Below are 26,126 nucleotides of genomic sequence, written 5' to 3'. Positions count from 1 at the left end.
AAACACTAAATTGAAACAAAAAAGAGAAAGAAAAAAAAAGAAAAGTAAAAGAAAGATTGGGCAGCCCAATTGAGGATAAAATTAGAAAAAAAAGAGAGAGAAAAAAAACACATCCTTCCAGTCATCTCCGAACCTTCATGGATAAGGATTTTCCCCAAAGAGAATAAAGAAAAATAAATAAATTAAAATAAATTAAATCATGTGAAAATATTGAATAAAGGGTCACCAGACTTGTTCAAAATTAAAGGATTTATCAAATGTCTGGCTTCTAATTTTCTCCAAGCTTAGACATAACATAATGGAGTCATGTCAATAAAAAACAGTAAGTGGGTTAAATTCTTTCCAGTGTAGGAAAATAGCTCTCCTAGCCAGTAAAGTTGAAAAAGCTATCACATGTTGACTGGAAGCAGACACTTTGCTTGCTTCCTCTGGAATAATCCCAAAAAATTGCTGTAAGTGGATTAGCTTGAACATCAACATCTACAACTTTAGATAATATTCCAAACACATCCCTCCAAAAATTGTTTAAACTTACACATGCCGCATCCTGGGCAGGACCGCCTCCCAGGCAGAAACACAGAGGCCTGGGCAAGACGCAAATACCTGAGCAGGTGCAGGGCACAACCCATCTGAGGTGAGGGGTAGGAAGGGAACGGAGTCCCTCCGCTGAGCAACGGCAGACGGCCTGGCTTCCCCAACCGAGGCAACGGGCAGGAAGGAGCAGAACCTACCCATAGGGTAACAGCAACGGCCTGGCTTAACCAACAGGGCAAGGGACAGGAAGGGACAGAACCACCCAAGAGGTAACAGCAATGGCCTGGCTTACCAGATGGAGGCAAGGGACAGGAAGGGACAGAACCACCCGAGGGGTAACAACGACAGCCTGGCTTACCAGACGGAGGCGAGGGAACAGAAGGGAGCTGGGTCCAGGGTGAGCAGCAGGACTACTGTGATACCGGTAAATTGGGAAAGGCAACCGACAGTGCAGGCAAGGCGAATAAGGTGGAACAGCAGGACCAGTGCACACGAGAGAAGCAGGGGAACAAGACCCACTGGACAGAACAGATACAGAGCATGCCAGCAACCAGGGCAGAATAGGATTCCAAGCAGGCAGGCAACCAGGGCAAAGCAAGATACGGAGCGGGCAAAATTGGTACAGAGCAGGATTCAGAGCCGGTGGAGCAGGACAACCCCCCAACTAGGCTCAGTCCCCAAGCCCCTTATAAACACCTGCCCCCTAATAGGCGACAGGTGTACCTCCTTAAGCCAAGATGATCCAATGGCTCCCGGTGACAGGAGGGCTGGCTGCAAGGACCGGAGTCCTGAGTCCGGCATCCGCGGACTGGAGCAAGACCCAAAAGGTGGGCTTCGGACCAGACCCTAACAATATGATTGTGATTATCCCAACCAATGAGTGTTGTAAGTGTAAATGTGATGATCCCAATGGCAAGTGTTGCCCATATGACTGTGATTTTCCCAACGTACAAGTGTTGTCCATTTGACTGTGATTGTCCCAACCAACAAGTGTTGTAAGTGTAAATGTGATTTTCCCAATGTACAATGTCGTCTGTGTGACTGTGATTGTCCCAATGTGCAAGAGTTGTCTTCTCACATAGTTTGTCAATCATTTAGATAATGGAATTGATAACTTTGTGGCAAAGTTTGTGGATGATACAATGATAAGTAGTGCGGTACGTAGTGCTGAGGAAGCAATCCGATTGCAGAGGACTTAGACAAATTGGAAGACTGAGCAAAAATGTGACAGATGGAATATAATGTTGGGAAATATATGATAATGGACTTTGGTAAAAGGAACAATAGGGTGGACTTATCTAAGTGGGGGAAGGATCAAACATTAGAGGCGCAGAGGGACTTGGGACTGCTGGTGCAAGACCTCCAGAAAGTTAATTTAAAGGTTGAGCTTGTGGTAAAGAAGGCAAATGCAATGTTGGCATTTATTTCAAGGGGAATAGAATATAAAAGGAGATAATGCTGAGCCTTTATAAGACATTAGTCAGGCCGCCCTTGGAGTATTGTCAACAGTTTTGGGCCCCATATCTCTGAAAAGTTGTGTTGTCACTGGAGAGAGTCCAGAGGAAGTTCATGAGGAGAATTCCGGGAATGAAGGGGTTAACATATGAGGATTGTTTGGCAGCTTTGGGCCTGTATTCACTGGAATTTAGAAGAATGCTGGGAGATCTCATAGAAAACTACTGAATGTTGAAAGGACTAGATAGGATAGATGTGAAGAAGATTATTACTATGAGAGGAGTATCTGGAACTAGAGGGCTTGCGAGGGGCACTCCTTTAGAACAGAGGAGAGGAGAAATTTTTTTAGCCAGAGAGTAGTAAATCTGTGGAATGCTCTGCCACAGAACGTGGGGGAGGCCAAGTCCGTGCGAATATTTAAAGTGGAAGTTGACCAGTTCCTGAAAGGTCAGGCCATCGTAGGATATGATGAAAAGGCAGGTGTATGGGGTTGTGTGGGATTCATCATCATCCAAGATGGAATGACGGAGCATACTTGAAGATCTGAATGGCCTAATTCTGCTTCTGTGTCTTATGGTCTTACAGATAAGTGTTATATTGGTGACCAAAACTGTCCCAATGGACACACTCTGTATGTTTGACAGCAATTATCTCAATGGACGGGTGTCGTCTATGTTATTGTGATTTTCTCAGTTTTGTATCTGTAAATGTGATAGTACCAATAGACAAGAGTTGTCCATGTGACTGTGATTGTCCTACTTGACAAATATTGTCTGTGTGATCATGATTACCCAAATTGACAGGTGTATAAGTGATTGTGATTGTTCCAATTGAGAGTGTTGTCTGGTTGACAATGATTGTTCTATGGAGAAGTTTTGTCTGTGTGATTGAGTTTGTCTCGAATAAGAATTGTTGTGTGTATGATAGTGATTGTTCAAATAAACAAATGTTGTATGTGTAACTGTGATTGTTTGACCCTGATTGTCCTAAATGGAAGGGGTGGGCAACTATGGTTGACAAAGGAAGTTAAGAACTGCGTAAATGCCAAGGAAGGGCATTTAGGTAGGAAAAATGAGTGGGAAGTTGGATGATTGGGAAGCTTATAAAATCCAACAATAAGGAACTAAAAGCAATAAGAAGGGAAAAGATGAAATATGAGAGTAAATTAGCTAAAGGTATAAAGCAGGATACCAAACATTGTATGCCTGAGTACATCAAATTTCAAGTGTTGCATGTGTGATTGTGATTGTTCCAATGGATGGGTCTTGTCTCAGTGTCTGTGTTTGCCCCAGGGGTGTATTGTCTGGTTGCTTGTGTTTGTCCCAGTTGACAAGTGTTATCCATGTGAATCTGATTATCCCAGTGGACGGTGTTGAATGTTTGTTTGTTGTAGAACCATAGAACATTATAGCACTGAAACAGGCCCTTCGGCCCATCTTGGCTGTGTTGAACCATTTTTCTGCCTAGTCCCACTGACCTGCACCTGGACCATGTCCCTCCATAGACCTCTCATCCATGTACCTGTCCAGGTTTTTCTTAAATGTTAAAAATGAGTCCGCATTTACCACTCCATCTGACAGCTCATTCCACATTCCCTCCACTCTCTGTGTAAAGAAGCCCAGCCTAATGTTCCCTTCAAACTTTTCCCCCTTCACTCTTAACCCATGTCCTCTGGTTTTTTTCTCCCCTAGCCTCAGTGGAAAAAGCCTGCTTGCATTCACTCTGTCAATACCCATCATAATTTTATATACCTCTATCAAATCTCTCCTCGTTCTTCTACACTCCAGGGAATAAAGTTTTAACCTATTCAACCTTTTTCTGTAACTCAGTTTCTCAAGTCCCAGCAACATCCCTATAAACCTTCTCTGCAATCTTTTAACCTTATTAATATTCTTCCTGACCAAAACTGCACACAATACTCCAAATTTGGCCTCACCAATGCCTTATACAACCTCACCATAACATTCCAACTCTTATAATCAATACTTTGATTTATAAAGGCCAATGTACCAAAAGCTCTCTTTACGAACCTACCTGTGATGCCACTTTTAGGGAATTATGTATCTGTATTCCCAGATCCCTCTGTTCTACTGCACTCCTCAGTTCCCTACCATTTACCTTGTATGTTCTACCTTGGTTTGTCCTTCCAAAGTGCAATACCTCACACTTGTCTGCATTAAACTCTATCTGCCATTTTTCAGCCCATTTTTCCAGCTGGTCCAAATCCCTCTGCAAGCTTTGAAAACCTTCCTCACTGTCTACTACACCTCCAATCTTTGTAACATCAGCAATTTGCTGATCCAATTTACCACATTATCATCCAGATCATTGATAGAGATGACAAATAACAAGGACCCAGCACTGATCCCTCTGGCATACCACTCAGAGAAGCAATCCTCCAATACCACTCTCTGGCTTCTCCCATTGAGCCAATGTCTAATCCAATTTACTACCTCACCATGTGCACCTAGCGATTGAATTTTCCTAACTAACCTCCCATGCGGGACCTTGTCAAAGGCCATACTGAAGTCCATGTAGACAACATCCACTGCCTTCCCTTCATCCACTTTCCTGGTAACCTCCTGGAAAACTCTAATAGATTGGTTAAACAAGACTACCACACACAAAGCCATGTTGACACTCCCTAATAAATCCCTGTCTATATAAATACTTGTAGGTCCTATCCCTTAGTACTCCTTCCAATAATTTATCTACTACTGATGTCAAACTTACCAGACTATTATTTCCCAGATTACTTTTATTGTATAAATGGACAAGTATTGTCTGTGTGACTGTGATTGTCCCAGTGGACGAGTGTTGTATGTCTTACTATGAATGTTCCGTGGACAAGAATTTTCTGGGTGAATATGATTGTCCAAAAATAGAAACATAGAAAACCTACAGTACAATACAGGCCCTCAGCCCACAAAACTGTGCCGAATATGTCCTGACCTTAGAAATTACCTAGGGTTACCCATCGCCCTCCATTTTCCTGAGCTCCATGTACCTATCATATCCATCTCCACCACCGTTGCCAGCAGCCCATTCCATGCACTGACCACTCTCTGAGTATACCCCTGACATCTCTGCACCTACTTCCAAGCACCTTAAAACTGTGCCATCTCATGCTAGACATTCCAGCTCTGAGAAAAAGCCTCTGACTATCCACATGATCAATGTCTCTCATCATCTTATACACCTCTATCAGGTCACCTCTCATCCTCTGTCGCCTCAAGGAAAAAAAGCCGAGTTCCCTCAACCTTGCTACATACCCCGTAACTGGGTGTCTAACCAGCAGAGAAAAAAGAATCCATTGGAGTCTGGTGGTACCAAACTAAAGGTGTTTATTAATAAAAATAAGCAAAACCATATCAATAATGCAAATATACATATAAAACAAGTTAGCAGTAATAAACCTAAAAGTGTAGGAATAATAATAATCAATAATAAACAAGCTCTGTCAATGTCTAGGGGTAAATGAGTTGTCATAGAAAAGTATAAAGTTCAGTTCAGTTCATGAGGGCTGATGTAGTTATGGTTGTTGTATTGTAATCGTTGGAGAGAGAGAGAGCGAGTGAGCGAGATGTAACAGCTACAGCAAATGCCTTCTGAATTTGCTTTCTTAATCTGTCGTATCTTTGTGGTCATTCAGTTATGACCTCTCCGTCCTTCTACTAGACCATTCTTCTGTGATGGACTCGTCATTCTGGCATGAGTGGACACGCACACAAGCCCCCACCGGCCCTGCTTTTACACTGATAGCCTTACTGACCAACTTCCTGGTTCGGTCTTCGAAGCCCCCACCTTTCTTGTGGGTTCCAAAACTCAATCAGTGTCCACTGGCATGTCCCTCCAGACCTGTCGTCTTATTCCTACTAAAGGGGACTCAGCTATCAAGCTAGCCAGGAATATAAAGGAGGATAGCAAAAGCTTTTTTAGGTATGTGAAGAGAAAGAAGATAGTTAAGAACAATGTTGGGCCCTTGAAGAATGAATTGGGTGAAATTGTTATGGGAAACAGAGAAATGGCAGAAGAATTTAATGAGTACTTTAGATCTGTTTTCACTAAGGAAGACACAAGCAATCTCCCAGATGTATGGATGGGCCAAGGACATAGGGTAACAGAGGAAATGAAATGGACTGACATTAGGAAGGAAACGGTGATGAGTAGACTGATGGGACTGAAGGCTAACAAATCCCCAGGTCCAGATGGTCTGCATCCTAGGGTACTAAAGGAAGTGGCTCTGGAAATTGCAGATGCGTTGGTAATCATTTCCCAATGTTCCTTAGATTCAGGATCAGTTCCTGAGGATTGGAGAATGGCTAATGTTATCCCACTTTTTAAGAAAGGAGGGAGGGAGAAAACGGAGAACTATTGACCTGTCAGCCTGACATCAGTGGCGGGGAAGATGCTAGAGTCCATTATTAAGGATGAAATAGTGGCATATCTAGATAGCAGTAATAGGATTGGGCCGAGCCAGCATGGATTTACCAAGGGAAATCATGCTTGACTAATCTGTTGGAGTTTTTCGAGGATGTAACCAGGAAGTTAGATGGGGGAGATCCAGTGGATGTAGTGTACCTCGATTTTCAGAAGGCATTTGATAAGGTCCCACATAGGAGATTGGTGGGTAAAATCAGAGCTCATGGCATTGGGGGGAAGATATTGACATGGATAGATAACTGGTTGGCAGATAGAAAGCAAAGGGTAGTGGTGAATGGGTGTTTCTCGGAATGGCAAGTGGTGACTAGTGGGGTGCCACAGGGCTCGGTATTGGGACCACAGCAGTTTACAATTTACGTCAACGATTTGGATGAAGGCATTGATAAAAACATCAGCAAATTTGCTGATGATACTAAGCTGGGTGGCAGTGTGACATGTGATGAGAATTCAGGGTGACTTGGATAGGCTGGGTGAGTGGGAAGATAATTGGCAGATGACGTTTAATGTGAATAAGTGTGAGGTTATCCACTTTGGGAGCAAGAACAGGAAGGCAGATTATTATCTGAATGGTGTAGAGTTAGGTAAGGGAGTAATACAAAGAGATCTAGGAGTCCTTGTTAATCAGTCACTGAAGGTGAATGAGCAAGTGCAGCAGGCAGTGAAGAAGGCTAATGGAATGTTGGCCTTTATTACAAAGGGAATTGAGTACAAAAGCAAGGAAATCCTCTTGCATTTGTACAGAGCCCTGGTGAGACCACACCTGGAGTATTGTGTACAATTTTGGTCTACAGGGTTAAGGAAGGACATCCTGGCTGTAGAGGAAGTGCAGCGTAGATTCACGAGGTTAATTCCTGGGATGTCTGGACTATCTTACGCAGAGATGTTTGAGAGACTGGGCTTGTACACGCTGGAATTAAGGAGATTGAGAGGGAATCTGATTGAAACGTATAAGATTATTAAGGGATTGGACAAGATAGAGGCAGGAAATATGTTCCAGATGCTGGGAGAGTCCACTACCAGAGGGCATGCTTTGAGAATAAGGGGTAGGTCATTTAGGACAGAGTTAAGGAAAAACTTCTTCTCCCAAAGAGTTGTGGGGGTCTGGAACGCACTGCCTTGGAACGTAGTGGAGGCCAATTCTCTGGATGCTTTCAAGAAGGAGCTAGATAGGTATCTCATGGATAGGGGAATCAAGGGATATGGGGACAAGGCAGGAATCGGGTATTGATAGTAGTGATCAGCCATGATCTCAAAATGGTGGTGCAGACTTGAAGGGCCGAATGGTCTACTTCTGCACCTATTGTCTATTGTCTATTGACTGTGTCCATCAAATAAGGCCTCTCCTTCAGTCCACTGAGGCATGTTATTGAGCAAACTATTGTCCTTGCAGCGAAACAGTAAATAATTCAAAAAAGGAGTCACAATATGATTAATCAGCAATTTCCCCCTCTCTGTTATCTGTCGCGGATGTTCTTGCCTGTTTTTCGTCTCTTTCTCATGGTCAGTATAGCAACAGTAATAGTTCATGTTTCTCAAAGGGGGGGGGGATGGTTAACTGTACTCCATTGTCCATCAGGTCTGTTCATCACTCATAACAACCTATTCTCATAAGGAATGCTCCCCAATCCAGGCAGCATCCTTGTAAATCTCCTCTGCACCCTTTCTATGGTTTCTACATCGTTCCTATAGTGAGGCGACCAGAACTGAGCACAGTACTCCAAGTGGGGTCTCACCAGGGTCCTATATCGCTGCAACATTATCTCTTGGCTCATAACCTCAATCCCACGATTGATGAAGACCAATGCACCGTGTGCTTTCTTAACCACAGAGTCAACCTGCGCAGCAGCTTTGAGTGTCCTATGGACTTGGACCCCCAAGATCCCTCTGATCACACTGCCAAGAGTCTACCAAAATGAATCACTTCACACTTATCTGGGTTGAACTCCATCTGCCACTTCTCAGCCCAGTTTTGCATGGATCTCCCTCACCTCTTACAGTAGCCTGGGGTACCTCTCATCTGATCCCGGTGACTTATCCAACTTGATGCTTTCCAAAAGCTCTAGCACATCCTCTTTCTTAATGTCTATATGCTCAAGCTTTTTAGTCTGCTGTAAGTCATCCCTACAATCACAACGATCCTTTTCCTTGGTGGATACTGAAGCAAAGTACTCATTAAGTACGTCTGCTATCTCCTTCGATTCCATGCACACTTTCCCCACTTTCCCACTGTCACACATGATTGGTTCTATTCTCTGAAGTCTTATCCTCTTACTCTTCACATGCTGCTTGTAGAAAGCCTTGGGGTTTTCCTTAATCCTGTCCACCAACGCCTTCTCATGGCCCCTTCTGGCTTTCCTAATTTCTTTCTTAAGCTCCTTCCTGCTAGCCTTATAACCTTCTAGATCTCTATCATTACCTAGTTTTTTGAACCTTCCATAAGCTCTTCTTTTATTCATGACTAGATTTACAAAAGCCTTTGTACACCACCTCCGTATCCTGCTCAGTCCTGTATCCTACCATCCTTTCCTTGTCTCATTGGAACATACCTATGCAGAACATCACACAAATATCCCCTGAACATTTACCACATTTCTTCCATACATTTCCCAAAGAACATCTGTTCCCAATTTATGTATCCAAGTTCCTGCCTGATAGCCTCATATTTTCCCTTACTCCAATTAAATGCATTCCGAACTTGTCTGTTCCTATCCCTGTCCAATGCTATGGCAAAGGAGATAGAGTTGTGATTACTATCTCAAAAATGCTCACCCACAGAGAGACCCGACACCTGACCATGTTCATTTTCCAATACCAAGTACAACCTCTACTCTTGTAGGTTTATCTACATATTGTGTCAAGAAACCTTCTTGAAAAGCTGACAAACGTCACCCCATCTAAACCCCTCGCTCTAGGACCATACCAGTTGATATTTGGGAAAGTAAAATCTTCCACCACGACAACCCTGTTATTATGACACCTTTCCAGAATCTGTCTCCCTATTTACTCCTCAATGTCCCTGTTACTACTATGGTGTATGAAAAAATACCCAGTAGAGTTATTGACACCTTCCTGTTCCTCACTTCCACCAACAGAGACTCTGTAGACAATCCCTCCATGTCTTCCCCATTTTCTGCAGCCATGACACTATATCTGATCAACAGTGCCACGCTCCCACCTCTTTTACCTCCTTCCCTGTCCTTTCAGAAACCATATAACCATACAATAATTATGGCACAGAAAGAGGCCATCTCAGCCCTTCTAGTCCATGCTGAATGCTTAATCTCACCTAGTCCTACCGACCTGCACTCAGCCCTCCATTCCTTTCCTGTCCATATACCTATCCAATTTTTTTTTTAAATGACAAAATCGAACCTGCCTCTACCACTTCTACTGGAAGCTCATTCCATACAGCTACCACTCTCTGAGTAAAGAAGTTCCCCCTTGTGTCAGCCCTAAACTTTTGCCCCTTAACTCTCAACTCATGTCCTTTTGTTTGAATTACCCTACTCTCAATGGACAATGCCTAATCCAAGTCAACTCTATCTATCCCCCTCTTAATTTTAAATACCTCTATCAAGTCCCCCCTCAACCTTCTATGCTCCAAAGAATAAAGACCTAACTTGATCAACCTTTCTCTGTAACTTAGGTGCTGAAACCCAGGTAACATTCTATTAAATCTCCTCTGTACTTTCTCTAATTTGTTGACAACTTTCCTATAATTCAGTGAACAGAAATGTACACAATATTCCAAATATGGCCTCACCAATGCCTTGTACAATTTTAACATTACATCCCAACTCCTATACTCAATGCTCTGATTTATAAAGGCCGGCATACCAAAAGCTTTCTGCACCACCCTATCCACATGAGATTCCACTTTCAGGGAACTATGCTCCATTATTCCTAGATCACTCTGTTCTACAGCATTCCTCAATGCCCACTCTTCTAACTGGCCTAAATCTCTCTGCAAGCTTTGAAAACCTACTTCATTATCCACAACACCCACCTATTTTAGTATCATCTGCATACTTACTAATCCAATTTACCACCCCATCATCCAGATCGTTAATGTATATGACAAACAACATTGGACCCAATGCACATCCCTGAGATACACCACTAGTCACTGGCCTCCAACCTGACAAACAGTTATCCACCACTACTCTCTGGCATCTCCCATCCAGCCACTGTTGAATCTATTTTACTACTTCAATATTAATACCTAAAGATTGAACCTTCCTAACTAACCTTCCGTGTGAAACCTTGTCAAAGGCCTTACTGAAGTCCGTATAGACAACATCCACTGCTTTACCCTCATCAGCTTTCCTAGTAACCACTTCAAAAAATTCAATAAGATTTGTCAAACATGACCTACCATGCATAAATCCATGTTGACTGTTCCTAATCAGGCCCTGTCTATCTAGATAATTATATATACCATCTCTAAGAATACTTTCCATTAATTTACCCACCACTGGCGTCAAACTTACAGGTCAATAATTGCCAGGTTTACTCTTAGAACCCTTTTTAAACAATGGAACCACATGAGCAATGTGCCAATCCTCCGGCACCATTCCCGTTTCTAATGACATTTGAAGTATTTCTGTCAGAGCCCTTGCTATTTCTATATTAACTTCCCTCAAGGTCCTAGGAAATATTCTGTCAGGACCTGGAGACTTATCTACTTTTATATTCTTTAGAAGCGACAGTACTTCCTCTTCTTTAATCATCACAGTTTCCATAAGTACCCTACTTGTTTCACCTACCTTACACTATTCAATTTCCTTCTCCTTAGTGAATAACAAAGAAAAGAAATTGTTCAAAATCTCTCCCATCTCTTTTGGCTCCACACATAGCTGTCCACTCTGATTCTCTAAGGGACCAAATTTATCCCGCACTATCCTTTTGTTATTAATATAACTGTAGAAACCCTTTGAATTTATTTTCACCTTACTTGCCAAAGCAACCCCATAGCTTTTAGCTTTTCCAATTTCTTTCTTAAGATTCTTCTTACATTCTTTATATTCCTCGAGCACCTCATCTACTCCATGCTGCCTATATCTATTGTAGATCTCTCTCTTTTTTTTGAACCAAGTTTCCAATATCCCTTGAAAATCATGGCTCTCTCAAACTTTTAACCTTTCCTGTCAACCTAACAGGAACATAAAGACTCTGTACCCTCAAAATTTCACCTTTAAATGACCTCCATTTCTCTATTACATCCTTCCCATGAAACAAATTGTCCCAATCCACTCCTTCTAAATCCTTACACATCTCCTCAAAGTTAGCCTTCCTCCAATCAAAACTCTCAACCCTGGGTCCAGACCTATTCTTCTCCATAATTATATTGAAACTAATGGGATTGTGATCACTGCACCCAACACATACCTCTGTCACCTGACCTATTTCATTCCCTAACAGGAGATCCACCACTGCCCCTTTGCTAGTTGGTACCTCCATGTATTGCTGCAATAAAACTATCCTGCATACATTTAACAAACTCCAAACCATCCAGCCCTTTTACAGAATGGGATTCCCAGTCTATGTGTGGAAAATTAAAATCTCCCACAATCACAACCTTGTGCTTACTACAAGTATCTGCTATCGCCTTCCAAATTTGCTCCTCCGATTCTGACTCCCTATTAGGTGGTATATAGTACACCCCTATAAGTGTTAGTACACCTTTTCCATTCCTCAATTCCAACCAAATAGTCTCCCTAGATGAGCCCTCAATTTTATCCTGCCAAAGAACCGCTGTAATATTTTCTCAGCCTGAAGGAACAAAATCCAGGAATAATTAGTTGCCAATCACACCCATCCTGCAACCATGTTTCACTAATAGCTGCAACATCATATTTCCAGGTATCAATCCATGTTCTAAGTTCATCCACCTTTCTTATAATGCTCCTAGCATTAAAGTAAATGCACTTAAAGATAGACAGACAGACATACTTTATTGATCTGGAGGGAAATTGGGTTTTGTTACAGTCGCACTAACCAAGAATAGTGTAGAAATATAAAACCATAGCAATATAAAACCATAAATAAATAAATAATAATAAGTAAATTATTCTAAGAGGAAATAAGTCCAGGACCAGCTTATTGGCTCAGGGTGTCTGACACTCTGAGGGAGGAGTTGTAAAGTTTGATGGCCACAGGCAGTAATGACTTCCTGTGATTCTCAGTGTTGCATCTCGATGGAATGAGTCTCTGGCTGAGCGTACTGCTGTGCCTAACCAGTACATTATGGAGTGGATGGGAGACATTGTGGCATTGTGGAAGGTGGCATGCAACTTGGACAGCTTCCTGTTTTCAGACACCACCGTCAGAGACTCCAGTTCCACCCCAACAACATCACTGACCTTACAAATGAGTTTGTTGATTATGTTGGTGTCTGCTACCCGCAGCCTGCTGCCCCAGCACACAACAGCAAACATGACAGCACTTCTCCACCTCTTACCTCTTACCGAGCGGCTTAAACAACTTTACTATCTTCTTTTTCTTCCTCCTCCCCTACATCTTCAGTCTGAGCACTCCCCTTCTCTATCACCTGCCTATCCTCCCTCTCACACTGTCTACTAGCTTTCTCTATTTGTGAACTAACCTCCTCTCTCCTAGAATCTTCAATTTGATTCCCACCCCCCAACCATTCTAGTTTAAAGTCTCCCCAGCAGCCTGAGCAAATCTCCCTGCCAGGATATTGGTCCCCCTGGGATTCATGTGCAACCCGTCCTTTTTGTACAGGTCACACCTGCCCCAAAAGAGGTCCCAATGATCCAGAAACTTGAATCCCTGCCCCTTGCTCCAATCCCTCAGCCACACATTTATCCTCCACCTCATTCCATTTGTACTCTCACTGTTGCATGGCACAGGCAGTAATCCCGAGATTACTACCTTTGCGGTCCTTCTCAACTCCTTTCCTAACTCCCTGTATTCTCCTTTCAGGACCTCTTCCCTTTTCCTACCTATGTCATTGGTACCTATATGTACCACGACCTCTGGCTCCTCACCCTCTCACTTCAGGATATCTTGGACATGATCAGAAACATCCCAGACCCTGGCACCAGGCAAGGCAAACTACCTTCCGGGTCTCCTGACTGCGTCCACAGAATCGCCTATCTGACCCCCTAACTATTGAGTCCCCTTATTACTACCGCCTTCTTTTTCCTTTCCCTACCTTTCTGAGCCACAGGGCTGGACTCTGTGCTGGAGGCATGGCCACTGTCACTTCCCCCAGGTAGGCTGTCCCCCTCAACAGTACTCAAACAGGAGTACTTATTGTCAAGGAGTACAGCCACTGGGGTACTCTCTAGTACCTGACTCTTTCCCTTCCCTCTCCTAACTGTGACCCATTTGTCTGCCTCCCATGGCCCTGATGTGACCACCTGCCTGTAACTCTTCTCTATCAACTCCTCACTCTCCCTGACCAGACGAAGGTCATCGAGCTGCAGTTGCAGTTCCCTAACTCGGTCCCATAGGAGCTGCAGCTCGGTGCACCTGGCGCAGATATGGATGTCTGGGAGGCTAGGAGACTCCAGGACCTGCCACATCCGACACCGAGAATAACAAGCTGCCTTCACACTCATAATTCCCCCTTTCCCCAAATAACAGGAAAAACTGAAAACTAAACCTACCTTGCCTCACCCGTTTCTGCCTAAGCCTATTGAGCCAAAGCCCTTAAGCCTACACTCTGTTCCTGGCTCACTCCGCTGCCCGCTGTATAAGGCTGTGTTCTTTTTAAATCTTTTGCGCTTCACTGCCCGACGTCACACGCCAGTGCAATCCCGCCTCTCTTAACCCCGATGAGAAGAAAAAAAACATCCAAACATCCAAAGCCTGGCACTCGAAGTAACCATTCCTGCCACTGAGCATCCAAGTCTTTGTTAAGCCCACAGCTTCATAGCTCCAAGTACTGATCCACGCTCTAAACTCATCCACTTTGTTCATAATACTCCTTGCATTAAAATAGACACATCTCGAAACATTGGTTTGAGCGCTTCCCTTCTCAATCACCTGCTTATCCTCCCTCTCGTACTGTCTCCAAGCTTTCTCTATTTGTGAGCCAACTGCCTCTTCCTCTGTCTCTTCAATTTGGTTCCCACCCCCCAGAAATCATAGTTTAAACTCTCATTTCATTTCATTTTTCAATCTTTTTATTGATTTTCAAATAAAGAATATACAAATCAAAGGAGTTTAGCAAACAGATAATATAAAAGACATATAAACAGCAATAATAAAAACAGAAAGTATATAATGTCAAAATCAAATAGATAAAATATTATGCTGTTATGTATACAATGGTAAAAAAAGACTATAACTTCTCATAGCAACAATAAAAAAAATTGGAAATTTTATTGATAAAGGAAAAAAAACCCACTAACTAAACTGAAACAAAAAACAGAGAAAGAAAAAAAGAAAGAAAAAGAAAGATTTGGCAGTCCAATTGAGGATAAAATTTTAAAAAAGAGAGAAAAAAACACATCCTTCCAGTCATCTCCGAACCTTCACGGACAAGGATTTTCCCCAAAGAGAATAAAGAAAAAAAAATAAAAATACATTAAATCATGTGAAAATATTGAATAAAGGGACGCCAGATTTGTTCAAAATTAAAGGATGTATCAAATGTCTGACTTCTAATTTTCTCCAAGCTTAGACATGACATAATGGAGGAGAGCCAATAAAAAACAGTAAGTGGGTTAGATTCTTTCCAGTGTAGCAAGATAGCTCTCCTAGCCAGTAAAGTTGAAAATGCTATCACATGTTGAGCGGAAGCAGACACTTTGCTTGCTTCCTCTGGAATAATCCCAAAAATTGCTGTAAGTTGATTAAGTTGAATATCCACATCTATAACTTTAGATAATATTCCAAACACATCCTCCAAAAATTGTTTAAACTTACAGATGACCAAAACATATGAGTTAGAGTAGCCACTTCTGCATTACATCTGTCACAAATAGGGCTTATATTAGGAAAAATATGCGCCAATTTATCTTTGGACATATGGGCCCTGCGTACTATCTTAAACTGAATTAAGATATGGTGTGCGCAGATAGATGAATTATTGACTAAATAATAAATTTTACTCCATTGATTATCTGAAAGTGAATGTTGAAGTTCTACTTCCCAGGTGCGTTGAACCCTATCATTAGGCAACATGTGAGCATTCATTAACTGTTTATAAATGAGAGCTATTAATCGTTTTTGAAAAGGTTTCAACTGAAAAATAGCATAAGCTGAATTTAAAGAGCAGGCCGAGGGGTAATTATTTATGATTTATTAGTTTACATTTCAAATCCTAGGAAATCTATTGCTTTTATGTTATCTATAATTACGGAATTTGGTATTTTTTCTGGATATAAACTTAATTTACATAAAAGTGAATTATTTCCTATTAATTATTCTGATTATTATGATCAAATACGTCTTAATATTGCCAAAAACATTTTACTTACCTTGGTATCAAAATTACTAAAAATTTTAAAGACCTATATAGGTATAATTTCTTACCTTTAGTTGAATATACTCAACAGGCACTTTCTAAATGGTCACCTCTGTCGATGTCATTGATAGGTCGACTAAATGCTATAAAAACGGTTATTCTACCAAAATTTTTATATATATTTCAAGCAGTTCCCTCTTTTGTTCCAAGAACATTTTTTGATAAAATAGATTCTCTGATTTTGTCTTATGTTTGGAATAATAAAAGCACTAGAGTGAATAAACTTTTATTGCAAAAATCAAAAAAAGATGGAGGACTGGCTTTGCCAAACTTTAGATTTTATTATTGGGTAATTAATATTTGTTATATTACTTTTTGGATTTATGATATAGATGACCAAGATCGCCCTTCATGGTTACAGCTGGAGGAAAATTCAGTAGTGGGGTTTTCGTTAGCTTCTTTATTAGGAGCTCCCTTCCGTTTTCACTCTCCAGAATAGGTAGACAAGCTCTCAACCCTATTGTTAAACATACTTTGAAAATTTGGTTTCAATTTCATAGATTTTATGAATTAAATGATTTTCTACTTTCTAGTAATATTTATTCTAATTTGTTTTTAAACCATCAACTTTGGATAAGGCTGTTTTAACATGGAAAATTAAGGGAATAAAAACTTTTTTAGATTTGTTTTTACAAGGCTGTTTAATGTCTTTTTCACAGTTAGTGGATAAATATGATATCTCTAATATGCATTTTTTCAGATATTTACAGGTTAGGAATTTTTTACGTGATTTTTTTACCAAATTACCCCATAGTTTAAACTCTCACCAATAGCCTTAGCAAATCTCCCCGCCAGGATATTGGTCCCTTTGGGTTTCAGGTGCAACCCATTCTTTTTGTTCAGATCACTCCTGCACCAAAAGAGGTCCCAATTATCCAGAAATCTGAATCCCTGCCCACTGCTCCAATCCCTCAGCCATACATTTATCCTCCACCTCACTCTATTCTTACAATCACTGTCGCGCGGCACAGGTAGTAATCCCGAGATTACTACTTTTGCGGTCCTGCTTCTCAACTTCCTTCCTAACTCCCTGTAGTCTGCTTTCGGGACCTCCTCCCTTTTCCGACCTATGTCATTGGTGCCAATATGTATCACGACCTCTGGCTGTTCTCCTTCCCACTTCAGGATATCGTTCAGAATCATCCTGGACCCTGTCACCTGGGAGGCAATCTACCATCTGTGCTTCTTTCCTGTGTCCACAGAATCGCCTGTCTGACCCCCTAACTATAGGGTCCACTACCACTGCTGCCATCCTCTTCTTTTCTCTACCCTTCTGAGCCACAGTGCCAGACTTTGTGCCAGAGGCACGGCCACTGTTGCTGCCCCCAGGTAGGCCATCCCCCTCCCAACAGTGCTCAAGTAAGAGTACTTACTGTTAAGGGGGACAGTCACAAGTGTACTCTCTGGTATCTGCCTCCTTCCCTTCCCTCTCCTGACTGTTACCCACTTATCCAAATGGACAATTGTTCTCTGGGAGACTGTGAGTGTCCCAATGGACAAACATTTTCTGTGTGATCATGATTACCCCAATTGACAAGGGTTGTATGTGTGATTCTGAATGTTCCAATGAACGAGTAGTGACTAGGTTACTGTGTTTGTCCCAATGCACAAGTGTTCTCTGTGTGACTCTGATTGTCCCAGTGCATAAGTGTAATTTGTCTGATTGTGATTGCACTAATGGGCAAGTGTTGCCTGTGTGACTGTGATTTTCCCATGGACTAGTGTTTTTGTGACTGTGATTGTTGCACAGACAATTATTGTCTGTGATTGTCCCAATAGACAAGTGTCTTTGTGACTGATTATCCTAATGGGCAAATGTTAAAAACATAAGAAAAAGGAGCAGGAGTAGGCCATCCGGCCCATCAAGCCTGCCCCACCATTCAATAAGATCATGCCTGATCTGTCCGTAAACTCAGCTCCATCTACCTGCCTTTTCCCCATAACCCTTAGTTCCCTTACTATGTAAAAACCTATCTAACTGTTTCTTAAGTATATTTTGAGAAGAAACCTCCACTGCTTCCCTGTGGAGAATTCCACAGATTCACTACTCTCTGGGAAAAACAGTTTCTCCTTATCTCCGTCCTAAATCTTCTCCCCTGAATCTTGAGGTAATGTCCCCTAGTTCTAGTCTCACCTACCAATGGAAACAACTTTCCTACTTCTATCTTATCTATCCCTTTCTAAATTTTGTACATTTCTATTAGTTTCCCTCTCAGTCTTCTGAACTCCAGAGAGTATAGTCCCAGGCAACTCAATCTCTCCTCATAGGTTAACCCCTTCATCCCTGGAATCAACCTGGAGAACCTCCTCTGCACTGCTTCCAAAGCCAGTATATCCTTACTCAAGAATGGAGATCAGAACTGCACACAGTACTCTAGGTGCAGCCTCACCAGTACCCTGTATAGTTGCAGCATCAGCTCCCTGCTCTTGAATTCAATCCCTCTAGCAATGAAACATTCCGTTTCCATTTAATAACCTGTTGTACCTGCAAGCCAACTTCATGCGATTCACCCACAGGCACTCCCAAGTCCCTCTGCACAACAGCATGTTGCAATCTTTCACCATTTAAGTAATAATCCGCTCTTCTATTATTCCTTCCAAATGTTGTCTGTGTGACTGTGATTTTCCCATGGACTAGTTATTTTGTGACTGTGATTATCCTAATGGACAAGTGTTGTCTGTGTCACTGGATATAGGTTTGTATGTCGCTATAACAACTCGTTGTGTTGGATTTCATTGATCTGTTCCGGATTCCTCTGAAAGGAGACTCCGGACATTCTCCCTGTGGAAAGTCAGTGTTTTCCCAGGCTGATCCAGTATCCTCCCACACACCAGAGATGTACATGATAGGTTAGTTAGTCATAGTAAATTGTCCAGTGATTATAGAATCATAGAACCCTACAGCACAGTACAGGCCCTTCAACCCTCCATGTTGTGCCGACCCATATAATCCTTCAAAAAGGTACTAAACCCACACTACCCCATAACCCTCCATTTTTCTTTCATCCATGTGCCTGTCCAAGAGGTTCATAAATACTCCTAATGTTTTAGCCTCCACCACTATCCCTGGCAAGTCATTCCAGGCAGTCACAACCCTTTGTGTAAAAAACTTACCCCTGATGTCTCCCCTAAACTTCCCTCCCTTAATTTTGTACATATGCCCTCTGGTGTTTGCTATTGGTGCCCTGGGAAACAGGTACTGTATTCACCCTAACTATGCCTCTCATAATCTTGTAGACCTCTATTAAGTCCCCTCTCATTCTTTTACGCTCCAAAGAGAAAAGTCCCAGCTCTGCTAACCTTGCTTCATATGACTTGTTCTCCAATCCAGGCAACATCCTGGTAAATCCCCTCTGCACCCTCTCCATAGCTTCCACATCCTTCCTATAATTAGGTGACCAGAATTGAACATAATACTCTAAGTGTGGTCTCACCAGAGATTTGTAGAGTTGCAACATGGCCTCTCTACTCTTGAACTCAATGCCCCTGTTAATGAAGCCTAGCATCCCATAGGCCTTCTTAACTACCCTATCAACCTGTGCAGTGACCTTGAGGGATGTATGGATTTGAACCCCAAGGTCCCTCTGTTCATCCACACTCTTAAGTAACTGACCATTATTCCTGTCTTCTGATTTGTCCTTCAAAAATGCATCACCTCACACTTGTCTGGATTGAACTCCATCTGCCATTTTTCTGCCCAACTCTGCAGCCTGTCTATATCCTCTTGTAACCTTTGACAACCTACAGCTCCATCCACAACTCCTCCAATCTTCGTGTCATCCGCAAACTTACTCACCCATCCTTCCGCCTCTACATCCAGGTCATTTATAAAAATCACAAATAGCAGGTGTCCCAAGACAGATCCCTGCAGCACTCCACTAGTCATTGACCTCCAGGCAGAATACTTTCCTTCCACAACTACCCTCTGCTTTCTTCCTTTAAGCCAATTTTTTATCCAAACAGCCAAGGTTCCACTTATCCCATACCTCATGACTTTCTGGATGAGTCTCTCATGAGGGCCCTTGTCAAATGCTTTGCTAAAGTCCATGCAGCACTTCTTCCTTAATCTCCACATTGTCCAGCACACAGACTGGCTCTACTTTGACCTCATCCTGATCAAGATCCTTTTCACTTGTGAATACTGAAGCAAAGTATTCATTTAGGGCTTCCCTAACCTCCTGCACATGTTGCCCTCTTTATCCTGTAGCGGTCCCACCTTTGTTCTTGTCATCCTCCTATTCTTTACATACGCATAGAACGCCTTGGGGTTCTCCTTAATCCTACATGCCAAGGCCTTCTCATGCCCCCTTCGAGCTCTCCTAAGTCCTTTCTTTAGTTCCTTCCTGGCTACCCTATATTTCTCATAAGCCCCTCCTACTTCCTGCTTCTTATATCTAACATATGCTTCCCTTTTCCTCTTGATGAGTTGCCTCACATGTTTCGTCAGCCACTGTTCCCTTTTCCTACCATTTTTTCTTTGCCTCAGTGGGACAAACCTATCCTGAACCCAGCTGAAGTGGTCCCTAAACTTCTCCCACATTAATACTGTGCTTTCCCCTTTGAACATCTGTTTCCAATTTACTCCTGCTAGTTCCTGCCTCATCTCTTCAAAGTTAGCCCTTCCCCAGTTAAGCACTTTACCATTTCGTCTGATTTTATCCCTTTCCATAGCTATGCTGAAGCTAAGGGAGTTGTAGTCAGTCTCACCAAAATGCTCCCCCACCAAGAGGTCTGTCACCTGACCAGGTTCATTACCCAGAACTAGATCCAGTATAGCCTCTCCTCTCGTTGGCCGGTCCACATACTGTGTCAAGAATCCTTCTTGAACACACCTGTCAAGTTCAGCCCCTTGCACTCGGGTGGTGCCAGTCAATATGAGGGAAGTTGAAATCACCCATAACTACTACCCTATATTTCTTGCACCATTCTAAAATCCGCCTGCTTATCTGCTCCTCAGTGTCCCGAGGGCTATTTGGGGGTTTATAGACTACTCCCAGCACAGTGATTGATCCCTTCCTATTTCTGATTCCACCCAGAATGACTCTGTGGACACTCCTTCTGCAGCGTCCTCCCTTTCTATAGCCGTGATACTATCCCTGACCAGCAATGCCACTCCCTTTTCTACCTCCCATCCTATTCCTTTTAAAACACCTGAACCCCGGGACTTGCATCATCCAATCCTGCCCTTCCTCCAACCAAGTTTCAGTAACGGCCACAACATCGTAGTTCCACGTACTAATCCATGCTCTAAGTTCATCCTCCTTGTTCCTAATACTCCTAGCATTGAAATAGACACATTTCAACCCCTTTAACTGGCTGTTAGGGTTAGGGTTATTATACTATGTTAGGGTTAATTGGGATTGTTGGGGGTTTCTGGGCGATTCGACTCAAAGTGTCCTGAAAGGCCTACTCCAGGCTTATCTCTAAATAAATATCAGTGTTCATACAGTACAGATATAGTGCATCTGGCTGCTTTTTCAGCTCGGGGTCATGGAGACTATTTAAACCTGAACTAGTAAACAAGTCTGAAGCTCACTTTCAATTATCTGCATTTTTATTTTATTGTTAGTGCAGACATGGACACTTTCAAGAAGAACAAGTCGACTTTGGTCAAAATAAGAGCTTTGCCGGCTTCAGAAATTTACACAGTTTCCAGGTAATGTTTAACCAACAAGAGACCTGTGAAAACATGGTAAACCCTATGGCACCGCTCTTCACCACCAACCAATCCTCCCCCCTCACCCCATCTCCCCTGTCACCTCCCTCTTCTCCCGTCACATCCCCCTTCCCCGTCCCTTCCCTCTTCCCCGTCACATCCCTCTTCCCTGTCACTTCCCTCTTCCCCGTCACTTCCCTCTTCCCCCGTCACTTCCCTCTACCCCGTCACCTCCCTCTTCCCTGTCACTTCCCTCTTCCCCATCACCTCCCTCTTCTCCATAACCTTCCTCCTTTCCCCACCTGTTACCTCCCTATTCCCCATCACCTCATCTCTTCTCAGTCACCTCCCTCTTCCCCGTCACCTCCCTCTTCCCCACCCATCACCTCCCTCTTTTCCCCACCTGTCACCTCCCTCTTCCCCTCCTTTTGTCCCCATCTGCCACCCTCTCCCTCCCCCTTTATACAATATGCCTGCTCATTGATGCAAATATCAAATGGTGAGAAAAACAAAACACAGTGGACAACAGCTTGTTAATGAGCGAGGTCAGAGGAGAATGGCCAGACTTGTTGAGGCTGACAGCAAGGTGACATTAGTTGAAATATCATATCCATACAACATAGGAAAAGAATTAGGCCATTTGGTCCATCAGTTCTGCCCCACCATTCAATCATGGCTGATCCATTTCTCCTCCTCCTTAGCCCCACTCCCCAGACTTCTCACTGTAACCTCTCAAGAACCGATCAAGCCTTGCCTTAAATACACCCAAATATCTGGCCACCACAGCTGCCAGTTGTAATAAATGCCACAAATTCTCTGACTAAAGAAATTACTCTGCATCTCTGTTTTAAAGGGATACCCCTCTATCCTGAGGCTGTGCCCTCTTGTCATAGACTCCACCACCATGGGAAATATCCTTTCCAAATTTACTCTGTCTAGGCCTTTCAACATTTTAAAGGCTTCAATAAGATTCCCCCTCATACATATAAGTTCCAGCAAGTACAGACCTAGAGCCATCAAACATTAATAATTTCTTCTTTGGCTCCTCCCACTTCCTCCAAACCAAAGGTGTAGCCATGGACACCTGTATGGGTCCCAGCTATGTCTGCCTTTTTGTTGGCTTTGTGGAACAGTCCATGTTCCATGCCTATACAGGTATCCGTCCCCTGCTTTCCCTTCACTATATTGATGACTGCATGGGTGCTGCCTCCTGCATGCATGCTGAGCTCGTTGATTTCATTGACTTTGCCTCCAACTTTCACCCTGCCCTCAAATTTACCTGGTCCATTTCCGACATCTCCCTCCCCTTTCTTGATCTTTCTGTCTCCATCTCTGGAGACGGCTTATCTATTAATATCTACTATAAGCCTACTGACTCTCACAACTACCTGGACAATTCCTCTTCCCACCCTGTCTCTTGCAAAAATGCCATCCTCTTCTCGCAATTCCTCCATCTCCATCCTGTTCTCAGGATGAGGCTTTTCATTCCAGGACGAAGGAGATGCCTTCCTTTTTTAAACAAAGGGGCTTCCTTTCCTCCACTATCAATTCTGCTCTCAAACGCATCTCTCCCATTTCATGGACATCTGCTCTCGCCCCATCCTCCCACCACCCCACTTGGGACAGGGTTCCCCATGTCCTCACCTACCACCCCACCAGCCTCCGGGTCCAACATATAATTCTTCATAACTTCCGCCACCTCCAATGGGATCCCACCACCAAGCACATCTTTCCTTCCCTGCCTCTTTCTGCTTTCCGCAGAGATCGCTCCCTACGCGACTCCCTTGTCTATTTGTCCCCCCCATCCCTTCCCACTGATCTCTCTCCCATCACTTACCCTTGTAAGCGGAACAAGTGCCCTTACTCTTCCTCCCTCACCACCATTCAGGGCCCCAGACAGTCCTTCCAGGTGAGGCGACACTTCACCTGTGAGTCGGCTGGTGTGATATACTGTGTCCGGTGCTCCCGGTGCAGCCTTCTATATGCTGATGAGACCTGACGCAGACTGGGAGACCATTTCGCTGAACACCTATGCTCTGTCCACCAGAGAAAGCAGGATCTCTGAGTGGCCACACATTTTAATTCCATGTCCCATTCCCATTCTGATAAGTCTATCCACGGCCTCTACTGTCAAGATGAAGCCATACTCAGGTTGGAGGAACAACACGTTATATTCCGTCTGGGTAGCCTCCAACCTGATTGCATGAACATTGATTTCTCTAACTTCCATTAATGCCCCTCCTCCCCTTCTTACCCCATTCCTTATTGATTGATCGATTTATCTATTTATCTATCTATCTATCTATCTATCTATCTATCTATCTATCTATCTATCTATCTATTTATCTATCTATTTATTTATCTATTTATTTATTTATCTATCTATCTATCTATTTATTTATTTATTTATTTATCCATCTATTTATTTATTTATTTATTTATCAGTTATCTCCCCCTTTTTTTCTTTCTCTCTTTTTTTCCTCTCTCTGCCCCTCTCACAATCACACCTTGCCTGCTCTCCATCTCCCTCTGGTGCTCCCTTCCCCCTTTCTTTCTCCCTGGGCCTCCAGTCCATGATCCTTTCCCTTCTCCAGCTCTGAATCCCTTTTGCCAATCAACTTTCCAGCTTTTAGCTTCATCCTTTCCCCTCCTGTCTTCTCCTATCATTTCAGAGATAGGTTTAAAAAGAATGGTCTACTTCTGCACCTATTGTCTATTGTCTATTGTCAGATCTCCCCCTCCCTCTCCCACTTTAAAATCTCTTACTATCTCCTCTTTTAGTTAGTCCTGACAAAGGGTCTCTGCCCGAAACGTCGACTGTATTTCTTCCTGTAGATGCTGCCAGGCCTGCTGCGTTCCACCAGCATTTTGTGTGTGTTGTTCTTCATATGATAACCTTTTCATTCCTGGAATCATCCTTGTGAACCTCCTCTGGACCCTCTCCAATGCCAGCATATTTTTTCCAAGATGAAGGGCCTAAAACTGTTCACAACACTCAGATGAGGCCTCACCAGTGCTTTATAAAGCCTCAGCATCACATCCTTGCTCTTGTATTCTAGACCTCTTGTTATGTACCAGCCGCAATAGATCACAAATGGAGTCTGGTTTTGTTGTTAAAACTACTATCTTTATTAGTATCTCTTTATATAGTAACTTAACAAGATAAACAAAAGTTAGCAGTGTTATGTATATGTAACTATCAAGCTTAGGAATAATTCTTAAAGTCTTAGGATGGTAAAGTAGGAAAGTTCATCAATCCATGAAATAAGTGAGTGAGGGGAAAGATTTTTAATCCAGGATAATATAGAGAGTAGGCAATTACGTCAAATTCCACAAATTCCCTCTGTATAAACAAAATAACGGTCGTCAAAGATCTTGTCCATTGAATCTGTCCGCATACGAATTATCACCAAAAGTGACCTGTCACAGGAATATTGTCTTCAAATGGTTACCACACAACATACAACATACAACAAGGATTAATACGAGTTGGTGCGTGACCAAGTGGTTAAGGCTTTGGGCTGGCAATCTGAAGGTTGTTAGTTCGCGCCTCAGCTGAGGCAGCATGTGTGTCCTTGAGCAAGGCACTTAACCACACACTGCTTCTGCATGTTTATAGCCCAGTGGCGGTGATTGGTCCAGTATGGACAACACAAGATAAGTGGTCCCACAGGATAACCCCAATAACCCCAAAATCCATTCATATGGATTATACAAAGTGACAGTCACACATTTGTTGAGCCCAGTATCGTAAACTAACCCAATCTTTTGGGCATGGGAGGGTATAGAACTCCCTGTCTTACGATGACAGCAACAAACTGAAATTCCAACAGCTTCTCTCTCTCTCTGTTTCTGTCTCTGTGTATTTCAGTCCACAGCAAGCATAGCCCCACCTCACTCAGATGCTCTTAAAGTAACACTCATGGTACGACCAGAGGCTCATAACACTTCCTTCCAAAAAGGAAAATTGTGATCTATAAGAGCAAAATTTTAACTACAATCTACAAAATGTGAAACAATACATGTATGGTTATCATATAGCATACTACAAACTAATATAACATGTTACAGAATCGTATACAAATAATAAATTCTATTCCACTATTAATAATACATTACGAGCTTAACAACTGGAAAGCCAATTGGCAATTATATTATCCTTGCCTTTAATGTGAATTACCATAAGATCATATTCTTGAAAAATCAGACTCCAGTTCAACAATCTTCTATTTTTGTCTTTCAGCTTACTCAGAAACACTAATGGCTTATGATATATAAACCACAAGTGCTTTCTGAACTGGGCAAACATGCACATCAAAATGTTGTAAAGCTAAAATAAGTGACAACAATTCTTTCTCTATGATGGAATAATTTCTTTGCTACTCATTGAATTTCTTTGAAAAGTAAGCTACAGGGTGTTCAACATCGTCATAGTCATCTCTTTGTAGTAACACTGCTCCTGCAGCTTCATCACTGGCCTCTACAGCTATTGAACATGGCTTTGCAAATGGTTTTCAATTGATGAAATGCCTCCTCCAA

General features: G+C 42.6%; 1 protein-coding gene and 1 long non-coding RNA gene across 5 annotated transcripts in view; both read left to right on the top strand.

Annotated features, from left to right (window-relative positions):
• The window catches only part of LOC132394743 (uncharacterized), an 887,546-nt gene that overhangs the window by 526,685 nt on the left and 334,735 nt on the right, over positions 1-26,126 (top strand). The gene's annotated exons all lie outside the window — the stretch shown is intronic.
• The window catches only part of LOC132394739 (uncharacterized), a 241,529-nt gene that overhangs the window by 205,317 nt on the left and 10,086 nt on the right, over positions 1-26,126 (top strand). For 3 of the 4 annotated variants that reach the window (XM_059971145.1, XM_059971148.1, XM_059971144.1), the window contains one exon: positions 21,506-21,587. In XM_059971145.1, coding sequence (XP_059827128.1) covers positions 21,506-21,587 — 82 coding nt within the window. Of the gene's footprint in view, positions 1-21,500; positions 21,588-26,126 lie in introns of all 4 variants that reach the window. The other variant, XM_059971146.1, reaches the window with a different exon arrangement.

The sequence above is a fragment of the Hypanus sabinus genome, chromosome 5 (assembly GCF_030144855.1).
Source record: "Hypanus sabinus isolate sHypSab1 chromosome 5, sHypSab1.hap1, whole genome shotgun sequence".
Classification (NCBI taxonomy): Eukaryota; Metazoa; Chordata; class Chondrichthyes; order Myliobatiformes; family Dasyatidae; genus Hypanus; species Hypanus sabinus.
This window is presented reverse-complemented; position numbering and strand designations above follow the sequence as displayed.